Source organism: Anser anser (genome assembly GCF_964211835.1).
Source record: "Anser anser genome assembly, chromosome: 3".
Lineage (NCBI taxonomy): Eukaryota > Metazoa > Chordata > Aves > Anseriformes > Anatidae > Anser > Anser anser.
The window spans coordinates 54,266,729-54,283,382 of NC_139722.1; the positions used below are offsets into that span (position 1 = coordinate 54,266,729).

Here is a 16,654-nt window from a genome sequence, read left to right on the forward strand (position 1 = left end):
ACAGAGGAAAAACAGCTCCAACTTAATTATTTTCTTCCCTCCAAATAATCAAGCAACTTCGCCATACTTACACCACAACTTTCCAGGATCCAAACGCTGAAAGACTGATCAATACTCAGATAGATTTTCAGAGAACTCCCTTTAAATGATCATCTTCCAAAGCCACTGAGCACAGCAGACAATGAACACGGAGTATACTTGCCAGCTCTCAGGACCTTCTGCTACTGCACCTTCCTGGCCAACATCAGCACAGATAGTGCAAACTAATATTTGACTGTATGCGTTCTCAATCCCATTATCTTTAGCAGCATGCTGAACTAAACAAAGAAGAATGCCTCCAAGTTACTCGTAAGTAGATTTTGCCTCCTGAAATTCAATTCTGCCTTTCACTAAGTTATATTCAGTAGCTACATTTATTAGCTTTTCATTTTTCCTCTCCGTAAAAAGAAAGAGCATTACAATACAATGCTCAGGACCTGCTGGAAGAAGGTGGCTAGAAATAGCAAAATTTAATAACTTCAGAGCTGGCTGCACTATGTTCCCTGGTGTATAAAGAAACACTACAATTAAATTGGACTAATTAGATATTTTTGATCCGTTAGCAAGGTAACATACTCAGTAAAAATGACAGACGAGAAGCTCCTCTGGGCCTCATGATATTAAACCAAGTTCCTACTCTATCATTCAAGTATCCCAGCAAAGCCCTGCCTATCCAAAATGCACTGATAATATATCCAGCATGTTGCATCTAATCCGTAACACTCCCTAAATCACCACTTGTGAAACTTCTCTCCCAAAGGCAACCTCTCTATAACTACAGAATAAAGTTTTAAATTGTGAACAATTTAAATAAAGCTTATTCAAAAATAAAGCTTATTCAGCTTTAGATATGAAAAGAAACACGGTTACCCACCCATCTTATACCAGCATTTCTAACAGGATTTATTAAAAACCAGTTTACCTAGCAGAACATCAACTCCCCAGTGAAATAGCTGTCGCTCTGATCTTCTGTATTCTCACTCTCTTCCAGAAAAGCACCGTGTTATGAATTTTATGCTTATTAATTAGGAACCTTGACCTGTCATTTGTGGTTGCAATTTAATAAAGAGAGAGAGAAAGGGATCTGCTTTATAAGGATGTTTCCACAGGCAAATGCTTTGGCCTGCAAGAGCAGTGTTCCCTGTATCTTGCCACTTCAGTATCTAGTTCTTATCCCTCCTATCCAAAAAGCAAAACTCAAAATACACAGAAGAAAGAGCTCTGCTGAGGTTTACACTCCATTTAATTTCTGATAAAACCTTGATTCTCCAATTAAGTAAACCAAATAAAAACAGTCTCAAAAACACTTAAAATGTAGACTTCACATTTCCTACGTGCATGGTACTGAAAGAACTGTATCGAATTCAGCGACTGCAGGATGACTTGCATACGTGTCACAATGGTTATTAAACACTGTAGAAATGCTGTTACTGCTGATGGAGAATATGAAGCTGTGTTTCATGAGTGCATGGCACATTTCCATGTAGTATCCCACATCTATTTCTTAATGGATATTGAAAATTGCAAAGAAGCACTTTAATCTAGAACATGCATTTTAAGTAAACAGAAGAGCAAAGGATTTCTAACTGTCGAGTTTACCACCACATTTCCTACATCAAAAGGCTTCTAAATATTTGTTTTATAACTCTCTGAAATCTGCTTCCATTTGGAAGACTTCTGAGTTGCACAAAGATAAGGCACAACATCCTGTAATGGGATGTTTTCAGAACTTTATACCTGCAGTTTTTCACTACAAGAGAGGCTTTTTCCAGCCACCCACCTCCCCCTAACCTTATTCCAGAACTCAAGCTAAGAGAGAAAACATTAATGACAACTTTTTCAGTCTGAAGTTTAAGAGACAACCTATTATATCTGAAGACCTACAAATAGCATAGCTGCTAGATGTTTGATGTTGGGTGGTATCTTGCTGATTTCAGAGTTGGTAGTGAGAACAAAAAGCAGAGTAAGACAGTTCAGATAGGCTTCACTGGTAGTTGATCAACTATTAGCCACCAATTAAAACGTTTTCTTCCACACGTTTCTTCCTGAACACAACCTCCTACTCTACCAGAAATAAAGGAGTTTTTCAACACGAAACAGCGGTTTCATAGTGCTCTATATTTCACTTCCAACATCTTTCCTAACAAAGAATACGACGTTTTTCTGAAGATTCGCTGCATTCAATGTCCAAGAGCAAACTACTCACAGGACAAGATGAAAATAGCAATAACACTATGCTTACAAGTAGAGAAAAGTTGAAAAAGGAAAGGGTCTGGAAAAGATAGTTTCAAAATATTTTCCTCCTGCTCCACACAATATGTTTTTTGTTTGTGTGTTTTTTCCTCCTCACTCAAAAGCTGATCCGAATCCAGAATCAGTTACTGACAGGAAACAACACTGAACACCATGCTGTCATTGACACAAAGATAAAACACCTTTTTACATTAATCCTTAAATTAAGCACACATTGAATTAGAAATATAGGACAGTTCTACCCAAACTAACATCCCTGCATTTATAGTTTCTAAATTTTTTCCTCAGCTTCCTCCAGCCCACATGAACATTGCTCGACTTCAATAATGAAACTCAATTAGTCATTTAATTTCCTAATTTTTCTACCTTTGCACAACATAACATAAAAACAACCAGTGGAATAAATTTTATCTTGCCTTTGTCAAAACCCATCTCTCCCCCAAACCATATAGGTGTGAGCAGAACACAAGAGTCACTTTGCATTATTTTTTAAACCCTGTACTTTCAAAAAGAATGAATGCTCCTCAGATAAAGCATGACTAAATAGATTAATTTGAAGGGATATTTAAGATCCAATTTTAAATGCACTGGAGCTCCATTCCCTGCACCAGTGTATTTACAAGTAACCACGTGTCTGCACAAATTAATTCACCTGCAATTTCCATAATTAAAGATATTAGCGTTAATTCTGAAATTAAGTTTTCGATTTTTAGTAGGCGTAGTAGAAAGGAAATAGCAAGGCCACATTTCATTCTCTGAGCGTTGTTACAAATTGTAATGATCTGCTGACTTGTGAAAAAAATTCCCTCTGCAAAATCCCCAAGGGCGTCTTCCCAAGCCCCACATTGAGAGCAGATGGCCAGCATCAAGCCTGCAATTACTGGCCTGGCAGTCCCACAGATCGCAACAATATTCTTTTCTTTTTGTGGAAGCAGGGAGGGAGCAGCTTGAGATGCAGACAGCTAGGTATCTTAGGCAACAGCACTTTCCACTAGAAATGTACGTACATTCAATATCCAAGCCTGGCATACGCTCCTTCCATTAACTTTCACTTTACATTTCCCTCTTTTCTCCTTTAACATTTTCTTTTCTACTACTTGAAGCTTCTCAAAGAAGGTGGCAGGAAACTGATAATATTAAAGATACAGAAAAATTGACCATTGTTGAAGTATTGCCAGATGCACAAACATCATGAACTAGTTGCTGCTGCAAATTTTTTCCTTCCTTCTGTTGAGAAACTCCAAACGCAGATTGTAACACCGCTCTGCTGAGAGCATGCAAATGGACAGAGCTATTAGTTAAATGGTAACAAATGACTATCAAACTTGTGATTGCATCAGTGTGTCATCCCTCTTCCCACCCACCCCCAAGAACAGTTGTGCTGTTCTCTTCAGCCAGGAGAACATCTGATGAAAAGGTGCTGTTTCATTTCCTCTCCTTCCTCCCACCCCTCAAATGGGGAAGCAAGCCCTTAAGAGAAAAGAAGAAGGGGAAAAAAAAAGGCATGGTTTTAACTCAAATACTGCATCTTAAAATGCTATTCTGCAACACTTGGGTGAGTCAGCTTGTACACATACAGTGTATATGAGAGAGCTTCATTCCCCTTACATTCCCCCCCCCCCAAAAAAAAGCAAAAAATCCGTAAGACTTCTTCATTAATAACCATTGAATATTTGAATTTTACATCAAAGACCTTGAGTATTTGAGTAAAATTTTGTTTTACCAAACCCAGTAATGGATTAAAAATAAAAGTATGTGTAAAGAAAGTTGTGAGGAGTTTCCTACAAAGAGCCTTTTCAACTGACAGATACAACAGGAAGGGGGAAAGGATCCTGATCTACAAAGACTAACAGACTTAACTTGGCATCATTTGGACCTCCCTTTAGTGTTCGCCCAGCCCTTCCATAGAGACTTCTGCCTCTTAAAATGTACAGCATCCCTTAATTCACTTCTACTAGTTCTCCCCGTTCTTCCTCATTTCAGCTGCCAACTCCCTGACATAGAAATGCACAGGAGAGAAGTATGCTACAGCCCCATTTTGATTTAGCTTACTCTTGAAAATCTTACTGGAATGTAAGTCTCCAAGAAGGCAACCTCAAGCCTTATTACTGCCTCGTTTCCTTCTCATTCAGCCTTATTTCCTACTCCCACATGCCCGTGGAGAGGGTAGCATTATTATGGAGATGCTGCTAACTTAAAGGCTGAACCCCTCCCTGATAAGAGCAACTTTGAGTAATGATGATTTAGTCCAAATTGAGTTTTGACAACCTTTACATGCCATTGATATGCCTCAGAGATCTTTGGTGATGTGTAAAAAGCCATGCAATAAAACGTAAACGTATTTCCCAACAGGAGAAGACAACAACCCCATTTTCCTCCCAGTCCAATGAGTAAGCTTTTTCTGCTGAAGCACACAATAAATACCAGAAAGCACTGCCCTTTCAGCAACTGCCTTTTTTTCTGTTTTTACCAGTTGTTTACCAAGTGCTGTTGTATGAGGTATTATTTCTCTGTTTAAATCTGGCACTTGTAACTGCAGTTCTCACAAGATGGAACACAAGTACAGGCGCTGTGGCAGAAATGTAAGTGAATGCACACAACTCATGCAGAAGTAAATTAATTAAACCTCACCAAAATAATGACTTGGTACCATCAGCAAAATGCAGAACTGCATGCTTGCAGCTTTGGAAAAGCACCATTATTTTAGAAAACATACCTTTAAAACGTTTTGGATCGTTTCTCTCTCAGAAACATCCAAAATTTAACAGTGTCAACTCACCTTCCACACTATCAGAACAGGAGGTACCAATCCCAGTGTCCCCGCTGTCGGAAGCTATACTGTGTCTTCTGACAGGATTGCTTTGACTGCTTGACGCAATGGCTGCGGACTGCCACAGGGATTCAGTACCAGGTAACCATCCCACTGAGGAATAATCTGAGCCTACAAAGAAGGAAGCCAGAAGTCTGTCATTACAGATACAGTACAGAAATCAACAACAAAATACTGGTCACAGTGAAAAGCGAGCCCTGTGTTTCATAGTTCAGGTCTGAAAGAGGTTCTGTGCCAATGTGTGTTTGTTTTTTTAAATTAAGGTCCTTTTGCTAGGTGGAATCTTCCCAAGAAATTCAAGTAAATACACTTTTACTATTTAAAAACACAGCCCTCCAGCTGTTCTTGAGCTAACTTTACCAAGATTCATATCACTTATTTTCTGTCCTAGAACTGATTCTCAGCTCACGGCAGGATTTTGCACTGCAAGCACTTAACTACAAGCAGAGGAATGAAGGTGTTCCAGCAACAGAAACCAGCTGAAGATTTTGCTGCTGAAACAGTCATTCCAACTGTACAAAACCCACATGACAGAGGTGATAAAAACCAGCAATGAAGTGGTTAACACTGGTGTCTAGAGCCCTTCCTTCTGTTTCAGTGTTGTCAAAAGCTGTCAGTTATCACAAGAGGGACTACCTCCTCAAGCCGGGACATAGCGGCTGCACACAAGCTGGCTTTGTGAGACACCTATCCATCTAGGGTTAGTTTCATTTTGCTTTTTTTCTTTTTAATAATGGTTAAAAGGTTTAAGCACAATTCAGAGCAGCAAGTAAGTCCTCTGTTCAAGGAATTTTTCTCAATATGTGCCTATTTTATCGTCAGACTCGAGTGAAAATACACGACAGAGTACCACCCGAGAGGACCATCACAGCTTCCAACAACCAGCGTCTAAACCTGAGCGTCGTTTACAGGCAGAACACCGATTGCTGTACTTGGGCTCCAAATCAGCAGAGGCACAAAGACAACCCTGGAGACAAGCACAGCCCGCGCTTGGCTTTCTATATAATCACACAAGTCCACCCCCTCCAGCAGCAAGCTTTGCATAACGCTTGCAGCAGGAAGTGACTCACGAAGAAGCATCAGTTCACATATAACGTCTCTCAGGCTACATGTGGATATTTTTAGGTCATTAAAATATTTTCAACAGCGTCCATCCAAAGTCGTGAGAGCAATTTACCTCTGCAATGACATCTGCAGCTCATTCCTAGCTCCAGCTGTACTTGTTTCACAGAAAATTACGCAGAATCGTACAGTATCCCGAGTTGGAAGGGACCGACAAGGAAGTAGTTTAGAAAAGGATGTAAAAATGAATATATATATATATATATATATATAAAGCACCCCCCACACATTTATCTATACAAATATAAGCATGTGCATAGTCTCCATTTAGCAGCCAAACCACTAAACCTACTAGCCCGAGCAGCAACAGCTGCTCAGCAAGCCACCTGGAAACTGAGGAATACAGTACACGTCCTTACTGCATACTGCACTTAACCATAACATGACATCTAAGTCGCCTTCACGTAAGTAGGTTCTCGGAGGTTTTAGATTTGCCTGTCTACCTCCCGTTTTTCTCAATTTCACTCCCTATTGAGGTTACTGCCTCTTCTTTCCTTTGACACATTTTTCTGTCTTTTCTCCCCGTCTTCAGTATCTCACTCGGTTCTCCTTCCCCTTCGTTCTGTTGTACCCATGCCTTGTGCAATGTATTTCCTTCTCTTCCTCAAACTTTTTGCCTTTCCTCCTAGAAGCCTCTTAGCTCATAGTTATTCCACAGAGCAGCTTTCAAAAGCCCCAGGATCGGGTGGCTGAACCTAAATCCAGAGGCACCAGGCACGAGGGCTGGTGAGCCACCGACAGCAGCCTGTGACGAGGCCCAGCCGCGGTCCCCTCGCAGCACCACCACCGGTGCCACCTCTGCCCCACCACCGAGCGTACTGCAGTGCGGTAGCTCGCACAGGCCTGGTGGGAAACTGGGACGCTTCTTCCCCGCCTGCCACCCGGCACAGCTTTCACGGAACGCTCTGGCTGCTTTGGGAGCAGCAGTCGGTCGTTCTCCGCCTCTCCCTGAATAGCTCTGCTCTCGGCAGCAGTTGCAGGTCGCGCTCTGAAGCGGCAGCTAGCTATTCCAGCAAGAGTCGGGCTGACCTGTGGGAGCCCGAGCTAATTAAGCCTGAGGCAGTTCTGATTTAGGAGACATTTAAAATACATTTATAGAAGAGGAACTTTAGTTTCATTTACCCTTTTACGTTCTTCTCCACAGTACACCTCTTCGGTGTAATTCCAGCTTTTATGGCATTAAACAAGCACCAAATGAAATGCAGCAAATAATGCTACCACTCCTGCACATTAAATCAACACAGCACTAAGTGTCAAACCCTTCTGACCTCTTGGTCACAGGGATGCACAGTATTTGGACCTACGATCATCCAAACACAGCCCCTCAAAAGGGGTCGGGTAATAAAGTTATTCCTTTGAGTAATAAAAGCTTAAAACAGCACAGAAGGACAGAATAATGTAGGTAGAAAAGGACGTTCAGAGGTCATCTAGTCCAGCCCCCTGCTCAAAGCACAGCTAATTGGATCGGACTGCTCAGGGCCACGTCCAGCCGAGTCTTGAACACCTCTGGGGACAGATGCCACGATCTCTCTGGACAACCTGTTCCAGCATTTAACCACCTTCACCTCAAACAAGGTTCCCCTAACACCTCATGAGCATGCGATGCAACACATCCCAGAAGACGGAACGGTACACTGCAGCTGGACCCTACAAAGAGTGCAAACATACTGTGGGGTAGGCAGTCATCCCCGCTGGGATCTCTTTAGTTATTGTAAATAGAGGAAATAGAAAAGCATCCCAAAACACCCTATTGTAATCTCATGCAGGTTCTGGACACACCGAGCCCCAGGCGTGGTGCTGAAGCACGGTCCAGCGGGACCAGCCAGCACAGCGGGGAAGGCGCACACCCCTCCCTCTGCACCTGGGGGCCCCAGAGCATTTCCAAGTTAACTCAGAGCCTGACCCTCGAGCTGGCGGTCCTGAAGAGCTGCATGCTTTCTCTGTTTAGGAGATCTCTGTTTAGTATGTCCCAAGGAAGAGAATAGTCTTAAAACTGGAACAGATTGAAAAACGCATACTGTTTCCCTATTTCAGACGTGCCAAGAGATCATGTTTGTGCTTGGACACTTCAAGGAACACCTTCTCTTTGCCCAGCACGGACGTCCTGACATTAAACCTGTTGCATCCTTTAAAAAAGACAACTAACCACATATTCCAGGAGTCCAAACTTTTTACTTTTCATGGTGCATCTGTATCTTTTCACCTCGCTGACCTAATGGTGATTCTCCACAACACACAACTATTATGAAAATAAACTGTTTATATGAAAAAGAGCTTTTCAAAGCTAATCGAACCCAGTCCCTTAAAAGGAAAAAAAAAAAAAAAAAGCAAGATAGCAGAAATACGCTCGTTAAGAAGTCCCAACAGTAAGTTAAGGGTACCTGCATCAAAGTCCCAGAGAGCAGATTAACCCACCCATCACTGAGGGAAGGTAATTATGAAACTTTATAGGTCCCATTAGACCAAGTCATTATTTAAAAAATAAATCTACTAGTTTCACTATTTGACACAGGCTTTCAGAGCCAAGTCCTGAAGAACCACCCATCGCTATGCTCCCCATTTTATGCTCCCTATCTTCTTTTGAACAGCTCTCTGTAAATACGTGACCTCTCATGCAGCAGACAGCCTACGCTAAACAAACCATGCCTAAGAGGAGAAAAAGATACCCAAGGCTGTCCTCACAGCTCAGCTAGCACACCCGCTTTACCCTGCTGCTGTAGTCTCAGACCTACCTATCACCAGCCAGGGTCCGTCTGCCCAAAATACAGAGTGGGACAAGAGGAGCAAGCCCAAGTTTCTTGTAGATACCTGTGCTGCTTGACTGTATATCATAGTTTGACTATGAGCACTGCTTATTACATCAGGAAAAAATCTACCTTCTGCAGAATTTAATGGAAGAGAAAGAAAAGTAAAAAGGGGCACCCTACCTGGCCATGATATCAAGCAATGTGACAAATAAACTACATCCAAGATCCCAAACAAATATGAAAAAGAGCCTTGTTCATATGAGCAGTTGACTGCGTCCTTGAATTTGGCCACTTGAATACACTGCCATGGTGCTGTGCCTCCAGCCAAGGCATTACAAGCAGATCAGCTAACAACAAAGTATATGAAGTGCAGGAAGTAGCCTATTTATTAAAGGACAGCAGTTGTTGAAATTTCACTCCACAAAAACATCCATCTTTTTCTGTGTATTACAGACTGCTGCCAGCTACTGCTGGCAGGAAGGCAGCTAGTTAAATCTGGATCATTACCACCCCTAATTTCGGTGGCATGCACAGATCCCACATGACGTACATATACAAAGTAACAGCACCACCATCTTTATATTTGGTTCCTAAAATACCTCTAACTTGCCTGAATGTACAAAGGCTTATTTAAGTGACAGCTATGACACTGCTACCCTACCTAGATGCAGAACAAAAAGCAGCGGCACCAGACTTAACTGGGTTTCACAGCAGATGCATCCTTACCAAAGCTTGCCCATTTTTCTATTCCACACCATGCCTTTGACATGGATTGTGACCAGAAGCGAATCATCAGCGACAGCCAGCGTAAGTTTACACAACCAAAGGATCCTGACGGGGAGATTTTACTACAGTGCTATCAAAAGCTGACAGCTCTGCAAAGCTCACTCTAGTACAACAATATTTCACACCAGGATGACATTAGAGCCTGCCTGAAGCTCTCTCAAGGACAGAGTCAGCATTTCAGACCAATCAGCCAAAGTCAATGAGTTCACCCTCACCATCAACAGCTTTACTTTCAAGTAAATGAAAATTTTACCAAGCCACGTTCACGTTCAGCTATGGACACCAGAACAGTACCGTAATACACTAACCAATGCATGGCCCACCTCCAAGATGAGATGCCACATCATCCTTCATGCACCATCTTACAAGTTTGGGTGTTTTTTTATACAAAATAATCCAGAGATCATCCAAACACAGCAAAAAGGCTGTGACATCTGGTGACAACAAGGCGACACCGATGCACTGTCACCAAGAACGCTCACAGACATCTCCCTTCCACCTCCCTCTCCAATCTAAGGAGTTTTCATCCAAAAGGATGATCTTCCAAATAAATACATTAATATGTATTTTAAATAACAGCCTGCTACCAAACCGTAAGCTGTTAAAAAAAAGAACAGAGACAAGGACGTGACTCCCGTTATGCTGCGGTCAGGTTCTGCACCTGACTACGACACACCTCTACCACGGAACTGATGGGGTGGGAGAACACCACCATCCCACTACTTACGTTGGAAGAAGCTGACACTGGTATTTTGAAAGAAGTCACCCCCTCCATGCCAGCTTTCCCCTGCAGTTTCCCCTTCAGACGCTCTCGGGGAATCCCTCCAGGTTTCAGAGTCCCTCTTTTGTGTCTCTCCTTGTCCCGCAGCGACAAGTAGCCACGCATCTTCCCAAAAGTAAGCGTGTACAACCACCACCACAAAGGGACTCCCAGTGAGCTGTTTGCTGCCTCGTAGGAATAAAAGGTGCAGACAGAAGTTTCAAACAAAAGAAATTAACTTATGTTGGGAAATGTCTGTGTTTTCCTCGTCATAACTGCAAAATCACTGTTGTTGAAAAAGTAAAGAAAACCTCACTTCAGTGCGTGTTTTGTGCATGACAATTCTTTGCCGATAAATATTCTATTTTTATCCAATGCTGAAAAGACGACACAAAGAGCAAGGAAAGGAAAAGGGGGCAGCGGAACTTAAAATACAAGAAAACCCTATCCAATAAGTAGACACAAGAGCAGATGTTGTACTTTAACTCATTTATATAGTCTGAAAAGAAACTTGATAGTCTGATAATGATTTAACAGCAGCCTCCTTCGATCAAAGATGAGGCAAGAGATAAAGTGGATTCATTCAATCTGACATCCTGACACAGTACAAAGAGCCACACATGTAAGTGCTCCTTCCAGACAAAGGCCAAAAAAATTTACATGAACAAATAAATACTCTTGAAAACAGTAATAAAAAACCTGGCACGCACCTCATCCCTATGATCCTTCTGTAAAATGAACTGCAACTTTTATTAATACAAATACCTCAAACAAGTTCCAGGTCTACAACACAACCCCTGCTCTTCTAAAATCCTACGCTTAAGATGAGCAGTGGTCTGGAAAGAGAGGGTTTCTGATGTTTTCAGGGAAGGCGGCCAGACGGCAGCGTCAGGACCCTTCTCCCCACGCTCTGGAGGCGGTGGAAGCTCACAGCCCCACCAGCTGTGAACTGAGGTGCCAGCAGGTCCCAATCCCTCCTCCTCCCAAAGGCAGCTGAGAGTAGGTGGATGACACAGCTTCATCTCAGCGCACGAGTGAGCAGAGTGAGGTGGGATGAAGTGACAGCCCGAACTACTGAATCTGTACATTTCAGTGCTTGAAACTACTTTACAGTGTCAGCTAGCTGAAATATGATTCATCCTGAGGACTCGCATCCTTTATTAGTGGGCTTTCTTGACAGAGCTTGCAAACTATTTAACTGAGTTCTCCTGGTTTTTCAGTTGGAAACTGAATAGAACAATCCTAGACATGAAGAAAGATAAAAATGTACAAATAGAGTGGGAACAAAATGCGTGAGCTTAAGCAAAAGGATATTGAAAGAGAGGCCTTTTTACTTGTATTTTTCCTTGTACAGCCTGATAACACACAACGCAGTACACAAAGGCCGATAGCTGTGCTCTGCACTCATCATCCACAAAAGAACTCACTGGGGAGAGATAAAAACATCACAAAATAGAGGAGAAAAATGAGAGGAGAGAAACCCAAAGGTGCAAATCCTCAAAGCACAGTCCTCAATGTGAGCATACACTTGATTGGCGGTATCAGAATTTGCCTAGAGTCATATTTTAAGGAGTGCATACTCAAACTGTAATTTCCTAAGAGATCCACATTTTAAGTAGATTGTGACACCAAACCTCTGTTTTTTTATGCCTCAGGAATTCCTTGATAAAAGGTTAAATCTTTTTTTAAATAGAAATAGCTAAATATACGATCTCTCTTCATAGATAATTACAGCTATGAAAACTGACTTCTATGCAAAACAGTATCTCTGTGAACTTTTCGCAAGCTACAAATATTTATGACTTTACAAATGTGTATGACACTGTACAATACTAGGCCAACTCATGCCAAGGTCTCTCATGCAGGGAAGCACTCAATCTAGAAGGAAGAATGGGAACTAAGAAGAATGAATTCAGAACCTTGCCATGGTAGCTAAAGACAGGCACAACCAGCTACCTCACTCGTCACCGAACCCGCCCAGAGGAGCGAACAGAAAGCAAGGTCTTACTAACAGCAGTGCCAAGCAGGGAGTGGGAATGTAGAGGAACACTGGGATGCCCAACAGCAACTAGCTCACCACCAGGCCAAACCGCCTGGCCGAATAACCCTACTGCCAAATCGCACATTAAGGCAGACTCTAAACTGGAGCAAGACTGGCATAAATTTCTGCAGGCTTCACTATGCAGGGCAAAATCTGTTCAGCGAGCGGAAAGCTGTGCTCACCGCAGCACTTCGCTAGCTAAAAAGGTAGCAAAATCCTTGCACTGACAGGGTGTAATAATAGACTCAGCCTCTCTGATTTCTAGTCTAGGAAGCATGCAGAACAAGGACTCAATTCGTAACACTTTGTAACTTTCATACAGACAGCATTTAGCTGCATTTATTTAATATCAACCCAACGAAATTCCTACCGTTGTCAGGAGAGCGAAGGGTTTGCTTCCATTTCATCACTGACAGGGGCAAGACCAGGAATTCAGCCCAACTGTTGATAGCACCCCTGCGAGTTCTCCTCTTCCAGATAGAGCCCATTTGCATAAAACAGGACTTCAAAATACAAACTGCAGATGTTTCTTATTTCCAGCTTGGCACACGGACCACATATATTACCTCATGCCTGCTATGCTGGCTTGCCTCTTTGTCTTTGGACTCAATGCACTATTCACCCCACAGAAACACGAAATGATGTTCTTAGCCTCCATTCACTTCCACGTGGTAATTGCTAGCCTACCTTTTATATCTGCTAAGTTTGTCGCAATACGAAGAGGGGAATGTCTAGCAAAATGAACACATCGTTATGCTTAAAGTTAATACAAACAGCTAAACCTCAGGACATGCAGTCAGTTCCTGGAGTCTGTTAAAAGGCTGTGTGCGCTGTAGGTGAGCAGCTAAATCTTCTTTCTATCAAAAAAAAATAAAATAAAGCAGCCAATGATCACAAATTATCATCTGTGTTTAAGCCTCTCTTGGAGTTTAGCTATATTGGAATTCAAAACCATAATCGTTACGTTTTTCTCAGAGTTCTCTGCCGTTCCAACATTTTTCTTCCAGAATTACCTTTGTCCTCACTCTGTTTAAAGAGCTAATTCCATCTCCTCTATGCATGGGGAAAAGTGAAGTAATCACAGCTGCTACAACAAGTCAAAAAAAACTTAAATGATTTTATGCAGTTCCCACACTTAGCAAAATGGATCAAATAAAAGAGTCTAACAGTTTCTTTTTTTTTTTCAGAAAGAAGTGTAATTTCTCTCTTCTCCTTGAAATCAGATCTAAAGATATCCACAACACTAAAATAACTGGTAAAGACAGAGACCAAAAATAAAACCATTTCACTGAACCAGTTTGCTAATCACAGCAATGATAGCATTTTCCCATCTTTCTTCAAAGAGGTCTAATGTGCATTATACACACAGTAGAATCCACTTTAATATGGATGTGCCAGAGACAGACAGCGCCTTCAGGCTATGTTTTCAGTACACACTTATAGAAGCATGCACAACATGTAAGGGAGTTCCTACATCTGTGTTAAAAGGGTGAAATTCTGACTTCATGCAAGTCATTAGGAGACTGATTGTAGTCGCTTTCAGTGCTTCGGTCACGAGGTACAACATCCAGTTTCCCTGTTAAAAATTCTTCCTTCCACTCATGCCTATTCAATATATAAGCAAGGAGAGAGAATATGGAATTTAAAAAGAAAACACAGTAGTTTAAAAAAAATAATTATCATAGTCTATATGACTTAGTAGTACTTATTAGGATATTTCCAGCCAAAACCAGTAATTTATGTGTTTCCATCTTCACAGCTACAATCACTTTTGATGTAAAACCATTCATTACAATCATTCTACTGACCACACATGAGCCCCTGCTCAATCAATGTGGCATTTAGTATGATGAAGTGAACAGGAAGATATTAAAATTGCAACTGTTAGCTGTGTTTTCCACAGTCTTTAGCAGAATTGATAAAGTTTTAAGTAATGGTATTGTCGGTGCATTTTAGCGTTTCTAGTTAGGTCACTGTACCCCCACTTCCAGCCTTTGATCAATACAAGTTACCGAGCTTTTCTACAAAGCATTTTCACATGCATTAATTCTCAAATATAAGATTGTCTCTAAAGGTTCAAAATTATGAACAAATAGTTTTGCTGTAGAGTGGGCACTCAGGAGAGAAGATACCATCTTTTAAAGAAATACAGACTTAAAATAAAAAAAGCCTTATATATTCTGAAACCTTGAAAAAGTTGCAGCTTTCCACACCATCTGGAAACTATGCTACAAAAGGAATAAAGCAGACATTAAAAACATACGGATACCTTATAAGGAATCTCAGATCTGACTCCAGGACGATTCAAGAATGTTTCCTGCCTGAATACTACACCATGAGTCTCTTAACATATTAGGAAGTTGAAAGTCTGAAAAGCATCATTTGCTGAAAGCCCATTTCAGGTATTTTAATCCATAAAGAGGCAGCATGAGTCTTCCTTGACACTACTTGCACTGTGCTTCCTCAGCAAGACAGACGGTCTCCTACCACCTTCTCAGTCATCACCCACTATCCCGGGCCAGCTTCAACCTGAATGCAACTCCACTAAAGGGCTGAAGCTACAATGTCCAGTATAATCAATGTCACTTTTTCCTGATCCTCTCCCTTAATCTTCCTTGGCCTTCACGGTAAGTCTGAGGATTAAGTATATACTTCCTGATGTCATCAGCAGTACCGCCGTGGCCAAGCAAGGCTGCGCTGGGAGATTTTTCCACTATCTGTTAGCTGACTTAAGAGCCAGCCCATTTGACACCAGGTTTTCTGCACGCGCCTGACACCAGCACAGACGGCTTCTGCTGCAGTGGCTCACCTTGGGGTCAGGCAACTGTAAATCCCTCCTTTATCCTTTATTTACCATTAGTATCCTTGGTCCAGATCCTCAGATGAGCTTGCCATAAGGTTGACTGCGTGCCAGGGCTGGCCCCTTGAGAAGGGTAGGAACAGCTACCCAGCAGATCATTTTAGCTGTAAAATGAAATCACGCCCTGCAATTCACTCACGTACACCACCTCAGGCAAAGAAGGTGTCTCTCTGCCACATCTTCCAAATTTCACCAACTATTATACCTTGAAACTAAACAAAAAGACTTTCTCGGCACTTGCCCTTCCCCTTTTATTTGAGTTACCGCCTCCTTTCACAGTGGCCGTCCGATTCTCAAGAAACAGCAAAGGTCACCGGGGAATGGGAACAGAAGGAGGCAGTGCCACTCACAGCAAGGCCGGCCGTGGAGAAATAGGTCACTGTGCACAGCTGGGCAGGCAACAGGACGCTCGAGCCGGGCACCAGCGCCAGATGTCGTGGAGCACACTGCCCGAGAGAACAGCAGTAATTCCACCGCAGTCAGCAGTTTCAGGGGGAACGATGGAAAAGTCAGGACTAATACAAGCCTAGGCGTACTTGTGAATATACTTACACAAATTATTCCCTATTACGTCTTCCCTAGCCATCCACCCCCGGGCCTCTGCAGCTGGTCTGCAGGCTCCCATGCACTGTGCATCTCCTCGGCTTCCCCCACGCAGCAAGAAACTCCCACGTGGGAGGCTAGGACAGAACCCAAAATTTTCGCAGACTTCAGCGTCCCTTCCAACACCCTCCCTTAGCGCCGGCAGGAACAAACTTCGGGGCTGCATACAGCATTATTCTGGGTGTACCAAAAGGGACTCAGGAGGGCTCTCCTCTTCCCAGGCTGTACGAGGTGTGGGTGTCAAGGTGCTGGCAGCAGGGGCCTGAGGAGAGGCCAGCGGCTGTCCCATGCCAGACAGCTGGTGGCACCTCTGGAAGGACATGCAAGGAAAGGCCTAAAAGCACTGCCCAGGAGCGACGAGCAAGAAACAGCCCCACAGACACCGAGGTGTCACTGCACCAGAGCAGAAACCCGCAGGGCAGCTGACAGGGAGGACGGTGCTGGAGCAGGCTCTCCCGAAGGACTGCAGCCCGTGGCGGGGACCCACACTGGAACAGGGGAGGAGTGAGAGGAGGAAGGAGCGGCAGAGACCAACTGGAATGGACTGACCACAAGCCCCTGTGCCCAGACCCCCCTGTGCTGACCGGGGTAGACAGGGGGGTGTCCGGAGCGA

The 16,654-nt window shown here is 42.9% G+C and overlaps 1 protein-coding gene across 2 annotated transcripts in view; it reads right to left on the reverse strand.

Annotated features, from left to right (window-relative positions):
- CEP85L (centrosomal protein 85L) overlaps positions 1-16,654 on the reverse strand; it is a 149,479-nt gene that overhangs the window by 93,473 nt on the left and 39,352 nt on the right. For both annotated transcript variants that reach the window (XM_083828751.1, XM_083828750.1), the window contains exon 2: positions 5,072-5,233. In XM_083828751.1, coding sequence (XP_083684877.1) covers positions 5,072-5,233 — 162 coding nt within the window. The remainder of the gene's footprint in view (positions 1-5,071; positions 5,234-16,654) is intronic.